At 39.5% G+C, this 24,817-nt stretch overlaps 1 protein-coding gene across 2 annotated transcripts in view; it reads left to right on the forward strand.

The window, feature by feature from the left end:
- The window catches only part of PDGFA (platelet derived growth factor subunit A), a 40,433-nt gene extending 36,216 nt beyond the window's left edge, over positions 1 to 4,217 (forward strand). Inside the window, exons 5-7 of one of the 2 annotated variants that reach the window (XM_001367261.5) lie at positions 1,497 to 1,623; positions 2,253 to 2,335; positions 3,421 to 4,217. In XM_001367261.5, the coding sequence (XP_001367298.1) occupies positions 1,497 to 1,623; positions 2,253 to 2,308 (183 nt within the window). In that variant the 3' untranslated portion in view covers positions 2,309 to 2,335; positions 3,421 to 4,217. The remainder of the gene's footprint in view (positions 1 to 1,496; positions 1,624 to 2,252; positions 2,336 to 3,420) is intronic. The other variant, XM_016423903.2, reaches the window with a different exon arrangement.
- The last annotated feature ends 20,600 nt before the right edge of the window (positions 4,218 to 24,817 follow it).

Raw genomic sequence — 24,817 nt, forward strand, 5'->3', positions numbered from 1 at the left:
CGTTAGTTTAAGCCTTTGAACTCTTGCTCAAAATGATTTTTCAAATGCATAAAATAAAATGTATAGGATTACAAAGGAAACCACACTTTAAAATAAAGAAGCCACTTTTTTTCTTATCCAAGTTCATAGTTACTTTGGAATTGATCCATGGACCAGGTTAGGGGAAATATGGTGAGGTTAGCACAAGGAGGGGCCTATTAGAGGACCTTAAATGCCTTAATGAGGGGAATTCAGTGCCTTTAATTCTTCCTGTGAGAGAGAATGATCTCACAGATGGCTTGGAATTATACTAGAATGAGGAAATGCTTTGCCAGATAGCAAGTGTTCTCCAGAAGTTCATTTAGTTTGATCTTGGTGCCTGGTTTTCCCAGCCTGGGAATGTGACTGCGGCAGGACCCTATTCAACATTGCACCCAGACAAATGGACTCTGTTTAAAAGCCCAGGAGACTAAGATGGCTGAATTGTCTGGCATTGGCCCACAATCTATGATGTGCCAATATGATTTTTATCCCATAATTCCCCAAAGTCTTCCACTGGATTTTTTTATACCTCGACTTCTTTGGGACAAAGAAAATAATTTTATTTTAGCACTGTCCCTGAAGGGTAATAGGAATCTTAAATGTTTTATTTCCATTTCTTGCAGCCACTTGGGGACAATTAAGCTGATTCATTCATTCAGAACCTTCCATGGAATTGTCTGATCTAAACATAGAGAATCTCAGTTTGGGGTCGGCATTGACTCAAAATGCCATGAGTACAGGCTCGCCCAGATCTTCAAACCAAGGTCCTGCCTGTTCTAGGAGGATGTTTCAGTCCTCTTGGGAACTGATTTCATCAGGCTGGGATTATGTGCCAGGGTCTTTGGCCTAAATTTCTTAAAACAAGCTGAAGGGAAATGTTGGGAAAACTGAAATCCTGATTTTTTTTTTCTTTCCCTCTGTAGGTTATTAACGTATTTGGCCAGGTCAACAAACCCTAATATACTAACATTCTTAGTTATTTTCATTGGCTGACTGATGCAAATGAAAAGAATGTGGTATGACATGCAAGTCACAGAAATGTTAAATAATGTATTTGGGGAACTACCTACAATGAGATGCTTTCTTCCATTTTGCTGATTTCCCCTGCTTTTTATTACCAAATGTTTTCTATTCAATTGTATCTTGCTTTTTCTTAAAGCATACGCACCCAAACAAATCCAACTAGGTCTCAAATATTTTTCATAATTAGAATATTTTTGGTCTTGATTTGTTTTTTCAAAGTGGTGGGGATTTTGCTGGAAGGCAGCTAGGGTCTTGGGAAGCCTCAGAATGTATCTTACTGGATTCCATTTGGAAATGAATGAAATTGGTTCTTGAATAGAACTGGGTTCCGGTTAGCACTCCATAGCCAGATAGCTCTGCAATCTTAGAGTTCATTCTTTTTCAGTACATGATTGCTGAAGACAAAAGCATCAATGTGGGTCTCAATCGCTATTTGCCTTTTTATTGCACAGGTGGCAAAAGTGGAATATGTTAGGAAAAAACCGAAATTAAAAGAAGTTCTGGTGAGGTTAGAAGAGCATTTGGAATGCACCTGTATGTCATCAAATTCTAATTCAGATTATCGAGAAGAAGAAACTGGTAAGTGGCCACCTTTTTTCAATGGGAATGTCTTCCACATCTTTGTTTCCTGAGGGCAGGAGTTGAAGGGGGTGATGGAGCAAAATTATTGGGAATCCTCAGGAATGAGGAAATGAAGAATGGCATATAATTGTGAGCATATTTGCCAGATGCATCTTAACATAAAGATGAACCCATGAAGAATTTTGAGTTTAAGATTATTTGTGGTGAAGAGGGGAGGGTAGGAAAGTAGAATAGAGGGGAGGTTATATAGTTTTATACAGAGTACAGCTAAAGATATGGTTGAAACAAGGGTTTGAGGTAGAAAGACTTTTCCCCCTTTTAAATGGAATGGAAATTCGCTTTTTCAGGATGATGGGGTAAGGATGAGGGGCCTGTTTTTTAACTTCAGGCTTTCAGTCTCAGCTGAAATGTAGGTTTTCATGTGAGTCTTTGCTTACAAAGGTGCGTGGTTTTATAATACACTCCTGAAGTCAGTTAAAAAAAAAGAATACAAGGAAGTACCTTAATGCAAAAGATTATCAAGTTTTCTTTCAGAAAGATAAACATCTCAAGTATTTATTACTTCAGTTTTCAAGCAAACAGCATTCCCTTAGGGCCTTTCACCCTCCTTGCCCTTATGTTAACAGGAAGGCCTAGGGAAACAGGTAAAAAACGGAAAAGAAAAAAGTTAAAACCAACCTAAAGCCCACTGGAGCTATTTGATAATCAGGTAGGACCTATAAACTGGATATGCTGTAATCCCACCAACAATGGACAATTCAATCAAACTCTTTTATCACACCAACTGAATCACTCTTCCAATCTTGACACTTGCTACCTTAAAGCTGCAAAGAGATTAGATATGATTGGCTCTAATCATTCTGCCCTGCTGGTGTTTTCCCTTTAAGCTACCCGGAACCATTGGCCTCTTCCATCCCTTGATTTCTTTGCCTTTCTTGCCTTTGTACAGGCCCTAATTAATACTTGAGCTTCTGTGATCTGAAGTATCATTCCTCTGGCTTTTGTTTTCTCTGTTTTACTGATTTGGAGGGTCAAAGCATCCTATAACAATGCATGAATGAATTGCAAGATTGAAATTGGTTTTTATTTCAAGGCTATTTAAAAGTTGGAGGTCTGGAAAAGATCTTTCTAGACCTGGGGAGATTTCCACACCTCCTTAGAAAAAAGACCCCTGGATTTAATGCCCTAAATCACAGAATCTTGGAGTAAGAAAGGAGCTTGAAATATTTGGCCTCTTTCTGGCTCCCCTGCCCTTTCCTGCAGAGGATTCAGCAGCCCTCCTTGACAATGGTTATCTTACTGGCTGTTTCTAAGGGGACTTCAAACTTCCCTTCTATAATTCTAAAACATGGAGTTGGAGAAGGGTTGTGGAATCTTGAGCTTTTGAAACCCATAAAGCAGGACAGAGTTTTCATTGCTCTAGGAAGATTCTGAATGGAATCACTTCTATTTGAATTGTTATAGCATCTTAAAATTTTGTGAACTTTGGAGATTATTACATCATAAAAGACAGAAGGACCAAGTGCAATGACTGTCATCTATGGCTAAAGTTCTGTTGGGATGAGTCTAGATCTCCTTATTCTGAAATTTACCAGAGAAATGATTTGGGTTTCATTTGTACAGTTCTTAGAAGCCACTGAATCCTATTAACCAACTTCTGTGCACTTTTTTAATTAGGCAAATTGTTAGAACCTTTTTTTGATAAGCTAATGATGTGGAAATTAAAAGACGATCATAAGTAAGTAGTGACTCTTTTGATCCTCAAGTTATTGTATCCTTTTTCTTTCTTAACAGATGTGAGGTGAAAATAAGCTAGAAAACCTTCTCTGGGACACGGATGTACATGGTTTGTTACATTCCTGAACCTTCTATGTATGGTGCTTCATTGACAGTATACTCTACTTGTTCTCTTCTGTGAAAAACTGTCTGAAAGAACACTTGATGAGAACAAAGAGACAATGTACATTTGTTTAATGTGACATCAAAGCAAGTATTGTAGCACTCGGTGAAACAATAAGAAGCTTCCTTGTCCAAAAAAAAAAAGAAAAAAACCTACAAAAACCCATACAAAAAAAAATAAAATAAAAGGTTGACTGAATGGACGAGACCCAAAAGTTCTACAAAAATGTGACAAAAATCTAAATGAACAATGGATTTCTGTCAAGAGTGGTCAAAGGTGCTTTTTGTCAAGAAATGGGCCTGTTTTCTTGATGAAGATGGATGGACACTGATGGACTACAGGCACACACACAAACAGAAAACAACAACAACCAACAACAACCAGGAATGTATCCAATGCCACGTGAACACTATAGACACAATACATCCTCGCTCCGTAGTGTTTTAAGTCTACATAAACCTTTTTGAGAGCCTTAAGTGGATTTTTTTTACACCATAAAGTGATTATTAAGCTTTTCTTTTTATTCTTTGCCTAGCTTTTTTTTTTTTTAATTTCTTGGACTCCATTTACCAATAACACATGAAAAAGGCTGCTGTAACAGTAAGGCAGGCAGTATGATGGTATTTCTCCTAGCAGGATGCAAACTAATGAGATGTATTAAAATAAACATGGTATACCTACCTATGCATAATTTTCTAAATGTTTCTGGGTTTATATTTTTTTCCTTCCTCCCCCTCCCTTTTTAATTTAAGCCATTTCAGTAAAATAATGTGCGTAAACCAATCATAGAAACATCCATGCCAAATCTTCCCTTCCAGGCTTTTTTCAGTTGGTGACTAGTCAGTGATATCTGTGTTAGCAATTTGCCATTCTTTTTACAATATATGAGCTAGAAAGTTAATTTTGACATGTTTGGCTGGGTGAAAATGTACAACTTCTTCTTGTATCTGTATTGTACAATGTTGTCACAGCAGAGAAGTAGACCTGCTGCCAATATTTGAACAGAACTTTAAAATTCTTTATTTTTGGTAAGATGTTATGCTTTGCGTGTATTCAACAGAAAATGTGTTTTTTGTAAAGGTGAAGTTTGTATTTTTATCTAAAATTAACAGTTTTATATACCTGAGAAATCCTGCTATGTTTTCTTGAAACCATCCCCTTTCCCTTCCTCTCCTGAAACCCCAACCCTCACCCCAACAAAACAAAAAACTCCACCTCCAGAGGAATCCCCCCCCTCCCCAAATACCCATTTTATGGTCATATTTTTCTAGTGGAATAGCCCAACCAACTTCAAAAATCTGTCTCAAGCCCAGCTTGCCTTACAGTAGAAGGCTGGTTGAGGTGCATATGCTCCCCCCCACCCCCTTTACCAGTGGCACATGGGGATTCCACTGGGTCCTCTCTGGAGGGCTCAGCTGAACCCAGTTGGCTTCAGGCCCCACCCACTGCTTTGAAAATTCAAGAGGATGTGGTCATACTTAAAATTCCAGAATCATTGGTCAGTTCGATTTGATGAAAGAAATTGGCCCAACTGTTCATTTATTGTCACACAGACCAAACATTTGGTTAGTTGACTGAGGCTCTTGTCTATCTGAAGCCAAAAGCCATTGGGAGGGAAAGTGAAAACTTTAGTCAGAGGGGTTATTTGGCTGAATTTAACTTAAAAGGTTAAAAAAAAACCCTCTTGAGTCAGGCTTACTTGGAGGGTATAGGCAAAAGCCTGATTTGGTTTTCCACTTTTCTTCGGCTTATGGCCTTGGGTAGACGAAGACAGTTAACTCTTCTGAGTACTTTGGTGGCTGGTTCAGCTGCCTAATTTCTTCCCTCAGACCCAGAAGTAGATTCGGTCATGTGGCCATTTTCCTTTTAATTTTGTTTATCAACATTTCACATGAAATGTCTCTTAAGAGATGGAAGCTTTCTCTCTGTTGTATGTGTTAGTGAAGTAAAGGGTTTTTGTTTATGTTTTTGTTTTTTAGGAGGAACTTATAAAGTAGCATGTCTTTATGATAAGGCTTTTAGCCTGAATGGAATGCCTCTGAATGTGAATGAACTGAAGCTCTGAGATGTAAACACTAAGAGGTTGGGGTAGGATGGGGAGGGGGGTGGGTGGGAAGAGGCTGAGGGGGAACCAACCTTTGTAGCCTTTCAAATTTTGGGGAAAAGATTAGACCTGCTCTTGCCCTCTCTGGCGGCTCCATCACATTTCAAACAATGGAAAAGTAATTTTGGGAACGGGCTGTTAATGGCAGCATGAAGTCAGCATTCAGCCTTGCCCGGATGCCAGCCAGATGCCCAGAGAGGTGTGCTCTCTTCCTGGAGAGTGGCAACTTGAGTTCTGTTGGCCACCTGTGCTTACTCTCAGCTGGGTACCATTCACAGTGCTATGCCCATGAATGTATATGTCTAAAAGTTTTTTTTTTAATGTGTAAAAGTGTAATTTATATATTTATGTTTCGGTGAGATGCCAATAATATTGCTCATCTCTCTCTCTCTCTTTTTTTTTTTTTGCAAGCTATCTAATGAAAGAATTCATTTACCCATTAAAATCATGTAGCTGAAAAAGCATGGCGTCCTCTCCTCCTAGGTTTTTCGGGAAAATGTTAGAAAAACAAAGAAAAGGTGCAGGAGCAGACCAGGAGGCCACTTTGTGGGGACACCCTGTGGTTCCTTTGCTGTGGCAGGGAGTTGGCTAGCTCTGTAGTATATTTAATTCTCAGAGAAAATGTAACCCAAGGCCTGCATTTTGCCGCCATAAAGACTGCCATGGTTTCAAAGGGAGGAGAGCTACAGACTGAATGAAGCATCCTGCGGTAGCCCTTTCAATGACAGAGTTGGAGTCGGTGGTTAATTTCATTACTGGCTCTTACAAGGAATTAGGGGATATGGTCTTTGTGCCCGAGCCCTGTGGTCCTGTGGTTGACATAAGCAAACATCCACCAGTCTTTGAATTGGCTACAGAGATGATGACTTAAAAAAAAAATTCCAGTGTCACTGATTCTCTTGCTGCTTCCTTTTGTTAAGGTTTTGTCTGCATTCCTAGCATTCCTTTCTAACAGGTCATCCCTTTGGAGATGGCTTGTCTTATGTGTCTTACAAGTACTGCTGGGTCCTGAGCCTGCCATAATGGAAGAGGTGGCAAACAGAAAATAGCCTTAGGTCTGAGAGGGACTCCTAAGCCAAGGGTAGCCTTTCTCTTTGAGAGAAAAAGAAAGAGGAAGTAAGAGAATAATCAGGACTAAAATGGGACATCTTAGGGCTATAGAGCCTTGCAAGAGTTAGTTTTTCCAGCCCATAGGTCGTCATCATCACTGGAAGGGAACTTAAGCAGTGGTATCAAGCTCACCGGTCATGTGTCAGAAAACCACACATATTACCATGATCAATGTTTTATTGTATTTTTATTTAGTAAAAATATTCCTCAGCAGGCCATAATACTCCTGTTTACCCTTTGTGAAGCACTTAAGTTTATATAATTTGATCCTCACAACAATCTTGAGTTGCAATTATTCTCATTTTATGGGTGAAGAAAGAGACTGGGAGAGTGCAACTTGCCCAGGATCACATAATTAGGAAGTAACTGAAGATTGAACTCATGGCTCAGATGCTTAATGTCCTTCACTAAAGAAGTAAGTGTAAGAACCAGAATTTGAGCCCAGGTCCTCTAACTTTATAGTTACTAGGTGTCATAGTAAATAGAGCACTGGGCCTACAAGTCTGGCCTCGATTGACACTTACTAGATGGGTTACCTTGGGCAAAACATTTCACCTTGCTTGCTTCAGTTTCTTCATCTGTAAAACTGGAGAAGGAAATGGCAAGTCCAGATTCCAGTAGTTCTGCAAAAAACCAACTCAGATTGGGTCAAAAAGGTCAGACGAATTGATTCAACAACTTGAGATGTTTTGTGTGGTCTCAAGCAAGTTAATTCCTTTATCTTGACCTCAGTTTTCCTCATCTATAAAAAATAGAGGTTGGGCCTTAATAATCGAGTCCAGTTGTTAATCAAACTGGCCTCCCCTCTAACCCTCCCCCCCCCCCCCAATTTTGCGCTGTGTTCCATGTATTTCAGAAAGGAAGATAATCATGAATACAAGGCCCACAGGTTTGTGGAAAACGGAAGAATCTGCCTTCCCTCAGTTAGGATTTGTAATTCTTTTCTTCCCTGACTCGGTCTCTGAGGAAGTGAAAGAACTGGCTTCAAGATATGCTCTGAGGTCATTTACAAAGGTCACAGAAGCTGATGGATGTGTGTTGGGCAAGAAAGCTTGATGGTTAAGAAAGGAAATGACCTGTTTCAACTTCTGTTGCAAATGGACTTTAAAAATTTGGTTTTGGTTGAAAGACAGACAGACAGACACACACAGTTACTCTTCCCCCGCCATAGTTAGAAAAGACCTTAGAGGTCATCTATACAGGACTTACTCATTTTACAAATTAAATAGAGTGATTTTCTCAAAGTTAAATATATATATTTAATGAGCAGGATTGAGACTTGAACTTGGGTTCTTTGGTTCCCAAGCCATTTCTCCTACACCTTATTTCTTATTTCTTTCCTTTATTGTGGCATTGTTTACCCAAACACTAACCTTTTTTGGAGTCAAGACATATAAAGTATTGTTGAATGAGGGATAAAATGAAACATGAGATGAGACCCTACTTTCAACAAGCTTATAGTCTAGCCATCTTTTTTTTTTTAACTCTTACCTTCCATCTTGGAGTCAATACCATGTATTGGCTCCAAGGCAGAAGAGTGGTAAGGGTAGGCAATGGGGGTCAAGTGACTTGCCCAGGGTCACACAGCTGGGAAGTGTCTTGAGGTCATATTTGAACCTAGGACCTCCCATCTCTAGGCCCCCAGTCTAGCCATCTTTTGACCAATACATTTCAACTCCCTATCTAGAGGGTAGAAATAGCAGCATATAATTTAATTCTTTTAGAATGCATGCTCTGTACCCTGAATCTCAAAATGGTCTGCAAATCCCCAAGATCTCTTCAGGGGATCTATAAGGTAAAAACTTTTGTGATCAGACATTTTGATTTCTAGTATGGCAAATGTAGATATTAATATATTAAACATATAACAAATAAGTACATAAGACCCACAAGAAAGCTCTTTGCGTTGGTCTCATTGATTTTGGGGTTCCTGAGTTGAAAAAGTTTGAGAACTACCATTTTCTACATCCTGCTTACTTGTTAGAGAAAGGGAATGATTTGGCTCAAAGTACTTAGCAGAAATGATACTTAAACTGGTCCCTCCCATATTAAGATTTTATTTGTCTAGACCTTTCATGGACTCCTTTGACAGTCTGATGTGGCCTAGGGACCCCTCAGATTAATGTTTTTAAATGCATAAAATTGCACATAGTATTACAAAGGAAGCCAATTATGCTGAAATTCATTTAACAAAATATTTAGAACACAAATTCATAGACCTCAGGTGAAGAAGAACCTCTGACCTACTTGAAAAGGGGAGAGAACATTCCAGATAGGAAGTAAACATCAAGAGTGGGAAATGATAGAAGATAGGCTGGTAGTGGAGGGTTTGGGGCAGGATTATCCAGACCTATGGTTCTATTGCTGTAGGGAATTCTTAGTGTGGAAACCTCCCTCTGTTGATGCAGATCGGTAATTATAACATGATTTTAGAGTAACCTGGGGGTTTCTAGAAGCTAAGTGAATTTATCGAATCATAAATTCCAACCTGGAAGATACCATAAGAGGTCACCAAGGCCACTTCCAATTCCTCTCATTTTTCAGTTGAGGAAACAGGCATAGAAAGTAAGTGGCAGAGGCAACGATTTGAGCTGACTTACAAGTTAAAGTTCAAATTTTAAAATTTGGGATCAAAGTTCATGTGTATGTGTGTGTGTGTGTGTGTGTGTATATATATATATATATATATATATATATACTAAATGGAAGGTTGTATGACAGTGAATAGAGATGTCCTCAGAACTAATAAATATTGCATTCAAGTCTTGCTTCTGACATAATAGCATGATCCTATTTAATTTCTCAGTGTTCTAATAAGCTCACTAGATCAATAAGTTGAAGGTACTGATGAAATCACAAGATTTCCCCTTATGTATGCCATATACATGTGTTTCTATCTTTTCTTTCCTCCTTCCTTTCCTCCTTCCCTCCTTCCCTCCTTCCCACCCCCTCTTTCTCCCCACATGCATAAGCTCCTACTATGTGCAAGATCACATTAGGTCTAGGGGTACAAAGTAGTGCCAGAATTCAAGGAGCTTACATCCTACTGTGGGAGACAGCATGCACCTATATAGATATATACAGAATACATATAAAGCATATTTAAGTTTTAGTAGGGTAGATAGGATGTCCTATCGGCTTGGGGGACTAGGAAAGGCTTCATGCAGAGGGGACTTGAGCTGAGAAATAAAGCCCTTAGAGATAGGAGAGCTCTCCAGTCATAGGGGATAGCCTGTGCAGACAGGGAAATAGGCAATGGAGTGTCACATGTGAGAAACAATCAGAGGCTGGCTTGACTGGACCAAATAGACCTGGGTTAAATTGGTCATGTCAGTATATGACATGAATCTTTAGAGTTTTCATGAGAAAAAATGCTTTATGTTTACTACAGGTAAAATCCAGTAGCAAGAAACAGATAGGTGTCCTATGGATAGAGTTCTGGAGCAGCAGACAGGTACAGTGTGCTCAGGATGACACAGATAGGTGGGATTTGAACTCAGATCTTCCTGACTCCATCTATTGCCCTGCCTAATAAAAACTTACATTCTTTTGAGGGGACACAATGTATTCACAAATATACAGAACTTAAGGAAAATTGAAGAGATGGAGAAAGCTCTAACAATAGAAATCAAGGAAGGCTTTGCAGACAAAGTGCCACTTGAGATGTCTTGAAGAAAACTAGAGATTTTGAGAGGTAGAGAGGAGTAGGTCCATTTCAGACATTGTACAAGTGGACAGAAATGGGAGAGAGTATCAAGTTAAAGCTATCTAGATGACTAAACAGTCGTCCAGTTTCACTGGAATATTAAGTTAGTGAAGGGAAGTAGCATGCAAAGGTCAGAAAGGCAGATTCTAGAGGGTCTTAAATGTGAGGCTAAAAAATTTCTCATCCTAGAAGCAATGGGGAGTCATGGATGGTTTTTGAGTAAAGATGTGACATGGTCAGACCTCTATTAAAGGAAGCTTACTTATATATGTTGGAAGTTCTATGGATGATGGGGTTGGATCAGAGAGAGGCAAGATAGAAAGCAATTAGGAGACAGGAAAGAGGAGATGAGAATTTGAATTAGATGACTGTGAATGGAGAGAAGTAGAGATAGAATTGGCAAGACCTGGCAATTGGCTAGATTTGGGTGATGAGAAAGAGGGAAGAATCAAGGCTGGCTCCATGGTGATAAATCTGGTCATTGGGAGACGGTGATGTCCCCAACAGAACTAATGAAATTTGGTAGATTTAGAGGGGTAGTTAATGACTTCCATTTGAACCACAATGAGTTTGAGTTACCATTGGGAGGAGATATCCAGCAAGCAGTTGTCAAGGACTGAATGAGTTTCAGGAGAGTGATTAAGGCGGGATCTATAGATTTTGGAACCTCTTGGGTAGAGATGATGTTTAAGCTCCTGGAAGCTGATAACATCTCCAAAAGTCAGAGACTAAGAGGAGCCAAGACAGAACTCTGGAGCATCTCCATGTTAAGAGGAAGGATGACTGATGAAGTGTGAGAGAAAATAAGAAGGATCAAGAGAAAATAGTGTCACAAAAGTCAAGCAGGACCAGGAGGAGGAGAATAATCATTTTCATGAGAACTCTCAAAGATCTCTAGGATGACAATGACTGATCAAAGAACATCAAATTAAGGGTGATGAAGATTTCAAGACTACACATACAAACAGGAGTTTGGCCGTGAAAGTGGGGAAAGGTACAGGAATAGCTTGAGAAAATGTAGGGACAAAAGAAGGCTTTTCAAGGATACATGGACATTTCTGAGGGTAAGGGGGAAAGAATCAATGGATATCATTCAGCCAATAAATATTTATTAAGTGCCTACTGTGCCAAGTAAGTTCTAGGGATTTACAGAAGAGACAAAAGACAATTCTAGATCTCAAGAACCTCAAAGACTAATGGGAAATGTATCATTTATTACCTTATATTATTATAACCTTATTATTTATAATTTATATTTTAATATTTATGTACAAACAAGATATAGACAACATAAATTGGAAGTAAGCAACAAAGGGAAGGAATTAGAATTAAGAAGGATCTGTAAAATCTTCCTGTAGAAGATGAAATTTGAATTGGGACTTGAAGGAAACTAAGGGAGCCAGGAAGGCAGAGATAAGAAGGGAGATTATTCCAAGGATAGAGGATAGCCAGAGAAAATTCCCTGGAGAGGAGAGGAAGCGATTAAAATACTGGAATAGATTAAAGATGAGAGAGAGAGGGAAAATCTCTTAGCCTGGCATTTGATTCAAGGCATGGGTTCAGGGTTTATCTTTGATACGAAGGGTCCCTTTTCCCAGAGAGAGGAAGAATTTAATAAAGGTCTTCTATGTACCAGGCACTTTACAATATCTCATCTGATTCTCACATCAACTATAGGAGATACATAACATGCTGTTTTGATTCCCATTTTATGGTTGAGTAAACTGAGGTAGGTAGAAGTTAAATGCCCAATCCAGGGCCACACAGCTCATAAGTAACTGAGATTGTATTTAAACTCAGGTCTTCCTGACTCTAGGCTCAATACTTTATCCATTATGCCACTTAAGGAGAATGAGAAAAAAAATAGAGATGATGGATGGAGATATAGAGAGACTTTGAGTTATGAAATGGGGAAGATTTAGCTCTTGGCAATTAACCTTTATTTCCTTAGTAAAACAAGAAGTATGTGTATCTGTTCAGATAAAAGGAATTGGGGAGGCTGGGGGTATGAGGAGAGAAAAGATGATTCAGAGTAGCCATTGAAAGAAGTAGCACAGAGCAAAAGCCAATAAAATTTTTGCTTGTGGCAGTAAGGGTCCAGTTGAGAACAGAAAATATTAATTTGTATTGGACCTAGTTGCAGTGTGGAGTAACTTCCTCCAATGGCATACAGCAGCTCAGTAATATGAGAAGAAAAGATGAATGGCGGGAGCGATCTAGGGTTGAGTATTCTTCCCTTTTATTTTCCAGTGATGTTTAATTGTTTTCAGTCATGTCTGACTCTCCATGACCCCATTTGGGGTTTTCTTGGTAAAAAAGACAGTCGTGATTCGCCATTCCTTCTCCAGCTCATTTTACAAATGAGTAAACTGAGACAAAGAGCTAGTAGGTGTCTGAAGTCAGATTTAAACTCAGGAAGATGAATCTTCTTGACTTCAGGCCCAGTGCTCTTTCCATTACGCTACCTAAGGGGTTGGGAGAAGAGGGAAAGACAGTCATGTGGAGGATGATGTTTTCCTTTTATCATTCAGGCTTAGTCTGAGGCTTGGGTCAGTGTGGCAGTGTGGCAGTCAGTAGGCTTTTGCCTACTCTTGTAAGGGGGAAAAATAAAAAGGTTTGGACTAAATTTAAGGAGTTATTACTCAATTCCAAATGACTTTTATGGTAGTTTATTTATAATAGGAGAAAGAGTGAAAGTAAGAAAATTAGAGAAAGTAGATATTTACTCCTGTCAGGTCCAAACCAGGCAGGGCTTCAGAGGTCCCAGCAAAGGAGGCTCAGGGGTAAATTAAACAAGGCCTCCTCCCTTAGACAAGGGGCCTCTGGAGGCTGGTACCTCCTGAACAAGCCGGGGAAAGGAATCAGCCTTTCTCGCTGGCCCACCTGGTAGTCCTAATAGAAAATAGAAAGTAGTCCTCAGCTGGAGCTCCTCCAGGGTCCTTTTAGTCCAGTTCCAAGGCCAAAGACCTCCTCATAGGAAGTTCTTGCCACTTATAAAGACCATTGCTTCCATCACTTCCTGTGCCTTCCATTAAGTGGACCAATTACATCTAAAGCTTTGCTTAGGACTGCCCAGGGGGCAGTCAGTCAATTCTGGTTGGTCACTCACAATGGCTAATGTGCATCATAGACCTGCCCATACTTAAGGATAAATGGGGGGTATAAACTTCTGGCGATTAAATCTAAAAATGGGTTAATCCCATCTTCACACTCTGAAGTCCAATCTCAGAGGTGCAATCAGTCAATCAAGCAAGCAAGCAGTAAGTATTTGTTAAGTGCCTACTATGCACTGTAGTAGGTTTTAGGAACATAAAAGCAAAAATTAAACAGTCCCCCATCTCAGGGAGCTTACACACAACCAATGGATACAATAATGTAGGGATTGGAACAGTGACTAGGATTTCACTCCTAAAAATAGTTCTTGGTGAGCAAAATCACTCTGCCAACACACATTGACATCTCCCCTGCAATTTATTGTCTTGGAAAGTTGACTAGAAAAGTTTGAATGGAGTCTATATGGTATGATTTGAATCCAGGTCTTGATGGTTGTGAGGCCAACTCTCCATCCATTATATCTTGTGACTTCTAAATATATCCAGAATCATATAAAATATATGCAAGGTAGTTTGGGGAGGGAGAGCATTTGCAATTGGGGGGGGGGATCAGGACAGTTGAAAGTGGCAGAGGGTAGAGATTAGAGATTGAGTCCAGGCTTGAAGAAAGTAGGAGCTTCTCTGAGGTGAGGAGGGAGTGCATTCCATGTATGGAGAAGGGCTGGTGCAAAGGCAAGGAGATGGGAAATGTCATGTAAGGAATGTAAGAAGGATGTTTGGGCTAGATTATATAGTTCAGGAAAGAGAGTTATATATAATGAGTTGGAAAAATTACATAAGAACCTAATTTATTTGGCTTCATAAGGGGTTCTTGATACTTGAGCATAGGTGACATCGAGGAGGATCCTTAGTGTTCCTGGTTGGTATTTTCAGTCACTAAATATGTAGGGAGTGAATGAAGGTCTCCTAAGTTCTCTTGTGGGTTCCAGGACTGCACATTATTAGTCCCTGCTTTGAAAGGCTTTGTATACAAGTTGGGGAAACATTTCTTGAAGCATTTATGAAAATAGTAACTTCCAGTTTGATTTCTGACTTATCTAGCATGCATAGTGAGAAAAATTCATATGAGCTAGAATAGCTGGGGAAATGTTAAACTTGAATGGGACCCTGAAGACTAAATAGATTTTTAGATTGATAGGGAAAATCTGAGATGTTTTTACTGAGGAGGAGGGGAAGGGAAGTAGGGCCAATAAAAAGAGTTATAGAGCATTGTGAAATTTTTAATAAATTGCTTTTTTTTTACTTTAAGTAGCTTTTATCATTTAAAATTTTTTTTATTTAATTGATTAATTAAGAAAACATTTTCCATTGTTATGTGATTGATGTTCTTTCCCTCCCCTCCTTCCACCCCCCTCCCATAGCCAACATGCAATTCCACTGGATTTTACGTGTGTCACTGATCAAGATAAATTTCCATAATATTGATATTTGCACTAGGGTGATTATTTAGAGTCTAACTCCCCAATCATATCCCTATTGACCTATGTGGTCAAGCAGTTGTTTTTCTTCTGTGTTTCTTTTCCCACAGTTCTTTCTCATAAGTCCCTCAGAATTATCCTGGATCATTGCATTGCTGCTAGTACAGAAGTCCATTACATTCGATTGTGCCACAGTGTATGTCTCTGTGTACAATGTTCTCCTGGTTCTGCTCCTTTCACTCTGCATCAATTCCTGGAGATTGTTCCAGTTCACATGGAATTCGTCCAGTTCATTATTCCTTTCAGCACAATAGTATTCCATCCATCAGATATCACAATGTGTTTAGCAATTCCCCAATCAAAGGGCATCCCCTCATTTTCCAATTTTTTGCCACCACAAAGAGCGTAGCTATAAATAAATAAGTTGCTTTTCAATTAGCAAGCAATTATTTTCTTTCCCTTTTAACTTCACCCATATCCACTAAGGAAGAAAAAAAAAGAAAAACAAAACTTTTGTAACTATGAAGACTGAAGCAAAAAAAATTCCAACTTTGATCTTATCCAAAACTATGTTTCATGCTGCAGCTTGAATCCATCACCTTTATGTTAGACAGTGGATAGAATTCTTCATCATTGGTCCTCTGGTTGGTCTTTCAAAGATGTTAAAAAATCATGTGTTTTCATACCAAAAACTGTGAATGTGATGGGTTGCACTGAACCATCTACACTCTCATACTCTGTCCCCCTTGTAGCTAATGGCTCATGTTAATGAGATAATTCCTTGCAGAGAAAGTAATATTCCCTACCTGTAGTGTTGTATAGATTATACCCCCAAACTAAACAGCCTATATGTCTCCAAACTCAGGACCTCATCAATGTCATGTTCTACCCCTACTGAGCTAATCACTTCAAACTCAACTTTCTAAATTGAACCCCAGTTGAGAATACGAACAAACAATTCTCAGATGAAGTAATTAAAATTATCTTTAGTCATATGAAAAAATGCTCTAAATCACTATTAGAGAAATGCAAATTAAAACAACTCTAAGGTATTACCTCACACCTGTCAGACTGGTTAATAAGACAAAAAAGGAAAAAGATAAATGTTGGAGGGGATGTGGGAAAACTGAGACTCTAATACACTGTCGGTGGAGCTGTAAACTGATACAACCATTCTGTAGTGCAAGCTGGAACCATGCCCAAAGGGCCAAAAACCAGTGTATATAACAATATTACTACTAGATCTATATCCCAAAGAGATCAAAGATGGGGAAAAGAATGTCCTTGTACAAAATATTTATGGCAGCTCTTTTTGTCATGTCAAAGAACTAGAAACTGAAGGGATGCCTATTAATTGGGGAATGGCTGAACAAGTTATGGTAGATGATTGCATTATAACAAATGGCAAACAATATGATTGCCAAAAAAACCCCTCCAATCAAACCAACAGAAACCCTGGAAAGACTTGTAAGAAGTGATGCAAAGTGAAGTGAGCAGAACTAGGAGAATGTCATATACCATAACAGCAATATTTGATGATCAGCTGTGAAGGACTAGACCATTGTCAGCAAAGCAAGGATCCAGGACAGCTCTGAGTCTCCCCACTGCCATAGAAGGAATGTAAGGAGTGATACCCAGTGGAATCATGCGTTGGCTATGGGAGAGGTGGGGGGGGAGGGGAGAAAAAGAAAATGATCTTTGTTTCCAATGAATAATGTTTGGAAATGACCAAATAAAATAATGTTTAAAAAAAAATAAAGTGTCTCTGACCTTAAAAAAAAAAAGAAGGAATGCAAGGAGTGTGGACTGAAGCAGGCCATTCCCCATTCTGTTTTCTCTATGAATTTTTCTTGTTTATGTGGTATATGTCTTCTTTCACAACATAATAAACATGGAATTATGTATTGTCTGGTAACACACATATGATCTACATCATGTAACCTGCCATCTTAGGGAGGGAGGGAGAGAACCTAGATTGTAAAATGTCAGAAAATGATTCTTAAAAATTGTATTGACATGTAAAATTTTTAAAAAAATACTTTTAAATTAGCATGATAGACTAGGTGACCTTTGAGCTCTCCACCTCCCATCCAATGCATGAATCCTTTCTAGAATATGGTTAAAAAAATTAAAACCCTTACCTTCTGTCTTAGAATCAACACTGTATATTTATTTAGAGGCAGAAGAGCGGTAAGGGTTAGGCATTGGGGGTTAAGTGGCTTTCCCAGGATCACATAGCTAGGAAGTGTTTTGAGACCAAATTTGAACCCAGGATCTCCTGTCTCTAGGCCTGGTTCTCAACCACTGAACCATGGCTGCGCTCTACATTATGGTTTTTCTGACACTTATTTTTCATATGAAATTTCTACTCTGAAGGTTCAGAGGATGACATTGGTGCTTGTTATTTGGGATTGAACTCAAACTTTGATTTATTACTTCTTCCTTCCCCATGTCTTCCAGCAACATGGTGGTATTCCTAAGAAAGACATCTGAATAAGCCCCTTTTAAGGAACTTAAATTTGAGTAGGGAGGATACATGCATTCGTATAAATAAATGCAAGGTATGTACAAAGTAAATGTAAAATATTTTTTTTAAGGGAAGGGAGCATTGACAACTAGGGTAATCAGGGAAGGTCTCAGTAGGAGATGTCCCCTTTCTGAGGCAGCTAAATAGCACAGTAGATAGAGAGCTGGGTTTAGAGCCAGAAAGATCTGAGTTCAAGTCCACCCTCAAAGGGCTTACTGACTGCATGCCTTTGAGGAAATCACTTAACCAAATTAAGGTTAATTAGGGAGAGTTACTGAAAGACCAGCAAGCTAGAGAAGCAAGTGGAGGCAAGCCAGACCCGTCAGGTAGTCTCCATTAAGCCTCAGTTTCCTTGATTATAAAATGGGAATGACAATAACACCTACCTCCCAGGATTGTTGTAAAGATCAGATGAAATAGTTTTTATAAAAGCACTTAGCACAGTACCTAGCACATAGCAGGTACATAATAAATGCTTTTTTCCTTCTTTCTATTCACAGATGGTCTACCTACCACACCTAGTTATATATCTTTGAATTGTGGAACTGCAAAAGAATTTACAGGAAAAGCCAAATGATGAATAACGAATAGGAGAAGCCAAAACATGTCTCTAGGAGTCTTTTTCTGGTTCTCTCTTTCCCCCTTCCCCCTTCCTCTAAAGATACTGCCTCTCTGCTGCCCCTAAAGTCTGTTCCTCATATTTGTGGTGCTTAGGGCAGGGAAATAACCCTGGAGATCAATGCATGACTGGTTCCTATGTACAAGGCAAGGGATGAGAGGAAAGGACATTGCCTGCCTGGTCTGGCTTGCCTTCACTTGCTTCTCAAGCTTGCTGGCCTTTCAGCAGTTCTCCTCTGGGTCATGAAGAAATATGCAGCTAGAGCCCATTGTTGGTGATTGATAATGGAATTTTTTCCTATCTACCCAGAGCAGGATGTGAAATCATGTGACTCTTTGCTTGCTAAGCCAAGAGATTGACGTCCAGTTTTTTTTTTTTTTTTGGCCACTGTGATGCAGAACTCGTTTGATATGGATTAACTGTGTAACTCCTTAAGCAGACTGTGGCAGCAGCTCCAATGTCCCAGGATGAACATTCACTACTAAAGGCTGAGGTCCATATGTGCCCCATTTGTTTTTAATGTTCTTTGTGACTTTTCTTCTTATCTTCCATCTTTTTCTTTAAATCAATAAGCATTTATTATATGCCTACTGCATGGAATGTAGGAGGCATTCAGGAGAATTAATCTCTTCTGGGAGGAATTGCTGAACTCTTTTTAGGGCTGTCCATTGGTATCTACCTGTCACCCAGTTCTTACTTGTGGTTCCAAGAAGCTGCAGCTTGCACAGTGACCACACTCCCATAAAACCTCTCTCCAGACACATATGACTTTGTGCAACCCTACTTCTCTTAAACCTAACTCCCATCTCTGGGCCTGGCTCTCAATCCACTGAGTCACTGAGATGCTCCCTGAAATAATATTTATCAAAGTACCTTTAGCATAGTGGCTAGCACATAGTAGGTGCATAATAAATGCTTGTTTCCTTCTGCTATGCCTACCACACCTATGTTTATCTTTGGATTGTAGAATTTTGCAAAGGAATTTACTGTGAAAGTTAATCCCATGAATAGACAGAATAGACCATATCCCAGATAGTCTAATTTGATGGGCACTCAAAATCTTACCTGCCAAAACAAAAAGTCTCACTTTCCTACCTCAAATCCCTTCTATTGGAGTCATCCCCTGAGTTAAGGTATTATCTACATTGGTATAAAATTTTTGAAGGAGAAGTGATCACAGAGTTAGTTCAACTTATCCAATTTCATGCCTAACTAGAGTTATGGAGTGCAGGAATCTATTCTATCACAAGCTTTTCAAGTGGCTTTGATTGTAGACTTAAAGTTAGAAGGTGTCTTAGAGGCTTTATAGCACAAACCCTCCCATTTTACAGAGGAAGAATACTGAGGCACAAAGGAGTCAAATTACTTATTCCAGGTCACCCAAGTAGTCAGTAAAAGAACTGGGTCTCAAATATTTATTTCCTATTCTTTTTGAACCCCTGAGAGTAAGCAGTAAGGTTAAGGAAGGTTGCTAACTTCTGTCCTAAGAACCTGACAAGCCTTGTAGTCTTGGAAGGAATCTTTCCCTTAGAGAGATTTCTGTTAGATTTTGATCATACTAGTTCTCTGATTCCTGGGGTGAGCCTTTACAGCAGTGATGGTGAACCTTTTAGAGTTTGAGAACCCAAACTGCAACACTTATGCCACATGTGAACCCCACCTCCTTACCCCAGAAAACGGAGGGAGGAATTGCTCCCATTGGGTTGCTGGGCAGAGGGGTAGGTCATATAAGAAATGTCCTCAGGTGTGGTGGAGAGGGGGAAGGAAGTAGCCCTCTCTGGCATGAGTGCCATTGGTTTGCCAACATGGCCTTAGAGTTTGAAGACATTGAAGAAGTCAAGGTTATCCACTGCCAGTAGTCCTGACTTTTGTCTTGCCAATGGATTTTTATGACTCTGGAAGAAAGAGTGAGTAGCTCACCCTCACTTAAATCCAATTTACCTGTAAGTCAAGATATCACCCTATATAATATCATAAGCAAATTGGGGAAGCATGGAATAGTTTACCTGTCAGACCTATGGATAAGGGAAGAATTTAGGATCAAATCAGAAATGTGCATTTCAAGATGCAGTATGATATTTAAATTGAATGATTTTGATTAAATGAAATTAAAACCTTTTTGCACAAACAAAAACAATGTAACAAAGATTAGAAGGAAAGCAAAAAACTGAGCAATAATTTTTTTACAGTTAATATTTCTGATAAAGGTCTCATTTCCCCAAAATATGGAGAACTGAGTCAAATTTAGAAGACTACAAGTCATTCCTCAATTTATAAAAAGTCAAGAGATGAATAGTCAGTTTTCATATGAAGAGATCAAAACTCCCTAAGAAATGCTCTAAATCACTACTAATTGGAGAATGAAAATTAAAACAACTTTGAAGTACTGCCTCACACCTATCAGATTGGCAAATCTGACAGGAAAAGGAAAATGATAATGTTGGAGGAGACATGGCAAAATTGGGACATTAATATACTATTGATGAAGTCATGCACTGATCCAACCATTCTAGAGAGCAATTTGGGACTATGCCCAAAGGGCTATAAAACTATATACTCATTGATCCAGCGATACCACTATTAAGATTATATCCTAAAAAAAGATTATATCCTAAAAAGATAAATAAAAAATAACCATTTGTTCAAGAATATTTATAGCATTTTTTGGCTAAACAAGTTGTGGTATATGATTGTAATGGAGTACTTTTGTGCTATAAGAAAAGTTTCAGAAAACCCTGGGAAGACTTATATGAACTGATGCAGAGTAAGTTGAGTACAACCAGGAGAATATTGCACATAGTAATGGGAATATTGTACAATGTACAACTGTGAATGACTTGGCTATTTTCAGCAATACAATGATCCAAGACAGTCCTGAAAGACTCATGATGAAAAATGGCATTCATCTCCAGAGAAAGAACTGACGAAATATGAATGCAGACTAAAGTATGCTGTCTTTTACTTTCTTTATTTCTTTTTTCTTTATTTGAGTTTTCTTCCACAAAAGGATTAGTATAGAAATGTTTTACATTATTTCACATTTATAACTTGCTGTCTCAGGTAGGGAGAGGGAAGGGGGAGAGAATTTGGAACTCAAATTTTAAAGAAGAATGTTAAAAATGGTTTTTATATGTATTTGGCAAAAAAAAAATTTAAAAAGACATTGTCTTGGGATATCCTCAGTCCTCTTTGAAAACAAAAGGATGAGCAACAAATAGGAGCTGATATTGGGATGTGCAAGTTGAATATTTTTATACTGTTCATCTGTTTTTCTCCTCCCAGGGATGTATTAATTAAAGGATGTTGCTTCATTTGGTAGGGTTGCTTACTCTGTGAAGATGCTGCCTGTGGCTGGATGGGTCCCTGTTGCAGAATGGAATGTCTGAATACAAGGTTTCATGGCCTGTCCTTGTGAATATTGAAGCCCTGGATGATTTTTTTTCAGCTACTGAATATGCAAACTGGAAAATGCAGCTAATGCTGAAAATATCCAGTGGCTAGAGAATAGCTATTTATAAAACACATCAATCTCTAGGTTCTTCTCAGAGGCAAATAACTCCTTGTTCTGACTCCCAGTGCTTGAATGCTTTTCTTGATAATTCTGTCTTTGGCTGTGGGCAGGCCCATCCTAAACCCAAGGCTACAGGTAATTTGGGCAGTCTAATTCTTCTCCATTCTTCACTATATGGATCAATTTTCACCTTATCCAAGAAGTCTTCCTTGAACACCACAGCCTACAGTGGTCTTTCCCCCATTGATGATTCAGTCAAATTGACTTTTTCTGTCTATTCTTCTTCATACACAATACCCCATTTCTGGCAGTCCCACATGCCTAGAATGAGTCTGTCCTTACTCTGGCCCTCAGACTCCCTCTCATTTCTGGGAGATGGAGTTCTATTCCTGTAGTAAACTTTCCCTGATTTCATAAGCTTCCACCTTCCAAATTGCTAGTGCATTCCCTCTCAACTACTCTGGATTTAATGACTTTATATCCCACTACTTTATACAAGTATTTAATTTTACTCACTTTATTTTATGCTGTATATATTTATATATGTATCTGTCCCCCCCACCCCCCCTCATTAGAACGTAAGCTTCCTGAGAGTTGGGATTGTTCATTCTTTGTACTTTTAACCCCAGTTCCAAGCACAAAACTGGATACAAAGTAGTTGCTTATCAATGTTTGTTGATTGGTTAGTCACTTGTCTTCACCTAGGCCATTATCTTCCAATTGATCTATATATTTTGTACATGCCTGGTTAGTTACATGCCCCTTCCTTTAGAGGGTACATTCCTTAAAGCAAGAAACTGATCCTTTCTTTATATCTCTAGTACTTAACACAGTGGTCAGGGACAGAGTTAGCATCTAAAATATGTTTTTAGATGGACTAACATGAATGGGTTTCTTTTCTTTTTTAAAACCTCTACTTTCCATCTGAAAATCAATACTAACTATTGGTTCCAAGGCAGAAGAGTGGTAAAGCCTATGGAAATGGGGGTTAAGTGACTTGCCCAGGAATCACACAGATAGGAAGTGTCTGAGGTCACATTTGAATCCAGGACTTCCCATTTTCTTGGCCTGGCTCTCAATTCACTGAACCATCTAGCTGTCCCCTGGATTTCTTTTAAATACTTTTTTAAACTTTTTTATTGATATTCTTTGTTTTTACATCATTTTGCATTTCCATCTATCTCTTTCCCCTCCACCACAGTGAGCTGTTCCTTATAACAAAGAAACAAGAAGATTTGGCAAAACCAACTAATCCATCTATTTATTGTAATTTTCTACATCTATAATCCTATATTTCTGCAAGAAGAGCAAAGTGCCTTTTCTTAATTTTTTGGTGGGGGTCAAGGGTTGGTCATTTATAATGGCACCATGTTCGGTTTTGTTTTTTTTTATTTCCTATTTACATTGTTCAAGTCATTTTGCTTATTGTTTTCCTCTCCTTTCCCTTCCCTTCCCTTCCCTTCCCTTCCCTTCCCTTCCCTTCCCTTCCTTCCTTCCCTTCCCTTCCCTTCCCTTCCCTTCCCTTCCCTTCCCTTCCCTTCCCTTCCCTTCACTTCCCTTCCCTTCCCTTCCCTTCCCTTCCCTTCCCTTCCCTTCCCCTCCCTTATTCTCTTCTCTTCCCTTCCCTTCCCTTCCCCTTCCCCTCCCTGTATTCTCCCTTATCTCTCTTCTCTTCTCTCTTTCTCTTCTCTTCTCTTCTCTCTTCTCTTCTCTTCTCCTTCTCTTCTCTCTCTTTCTCTTCTCTTCTCTTCTCTTCTCTCTCTCTTCTCTTCTCTTCTCTTCTCTTCTCTTCTCTTCTCTCTCTTTCTCTCTGTCTCTCTCTCTGTCTCTCTCCCTCTCCCTCCCCCTCCCTCCCCCTCCCTCCCTCCCTCCTTCTCTCTTCTCTCTCTCTCATATATATGTGTATATAATATATATATATGTATATATGTATATGTATATATATACATATATATATATGTATATATATATATATATATATATATATATATATATATATGGTGGATTCCAGAGTGAGAGCTTCTCTCTAGAAAAATTTAGTGACTTGCTCATGCTCACAGAGCAAGTAAATGTCAGAGGAAGAATTGGAACCCAGGTTTTTTGAAGGCCTTGCCCAGTGGTCTAACTCTTGTGCCACTTATCTTCCATTTTCAAGTGTCTTTCCTTTTCTTTTTTTTAAGACCAGGTCTTCCTATCTCAGCCAGGTTAAAGGTACTGTAGCCCCCTTGGTCCCATCTCAATACTAATTGGCACAGAAGCTTTCACCTGCTCCATTTTTCTGAGCTGGGCTAATCCAGCCCTCCTTTGGCCACTGGATGGCCCTCTGTTGGGGAGGAATTGGGGGCTCACCATACTGGATTTTGTGTAGATGCCAGCTTGGCCTTAACCTCCCTGTAGCTCAAAACTCCCGAATTCAAGCGATGCATTCTCCTCGGCCCCCCCACAAGCAGGGACCACGGGTGTGTGCCACCATGCTGGGCACAAGGGCCTTTCCAAGTAGTAGCTCATGTCCTGTCTCCTTGACTAGAGCACAAAGTGAAGACCGGGGCCCTGTCCTGGACTATTGTGGGGCTCCCAGTGGCACATTTGTTGAATGAATGAATGAAGGGATGAACCCATCTTTAAAGAAAAGTTCGTCAGCCTAGATCAGTAATGATGCCAACAGAGAAAAGTAGCTAAGGTAAGCCTAGGACGGGAATAAAGCTGCTTTCAAAAGGACTGGCATTCTCTAACTTGTGACACATCCCCGGCCAGAATCTACCCATCGTGCTATATTACAAGATGAAGGCACCCAGACATGAAGAGTGTGGTTTTGCAGAATAAAACGGTAACTTTGTTTCAAACTATGCCCGGGCAGCCAAAAAATGTGGAGTATTCATTATCTTGCCCGTAGCCTGCCAATTAGTGGGCAGCATTACTCAGGAAAATTGCTTGCAGGGGCAGACGCTGAGTGTCCCTCTGTTCTGCCACACACCCTGGGCCCCCTTCCTGGGCCCATTTCAAGCAGGCCTCCCCTGAACTCTGGCCAAGGGCCCCAAAGGCAGCCTGTGCTCCGACATGACTTGGGATTGGGGTGAAAGGGAGGGAGGGAGGGATGGCACATGCCAACCAACCCCCATCTCCTTGGCCCAAGAGACTGTCTTCCTGCAGTCGTGGGGAGAGTTGTCCTTTTTTAATTTTCAT

Source organism: Monodelphis domestica, chromosome 7 (assembly GCF_027887165.1).
Source record: "Monodelphis domestica isolate mMonDom1 chromosome 7, mMonDom1.pri, whole genome shotgun sequence".
In the NCBI taxonomy this organism is placed as follows: domain Eukaryota; kingdom Metazoa; phylum Chordata; class Mammalia; order Didelphimorphia; family Didelphidae; genus Monodelphis; species Monodelphis domestica.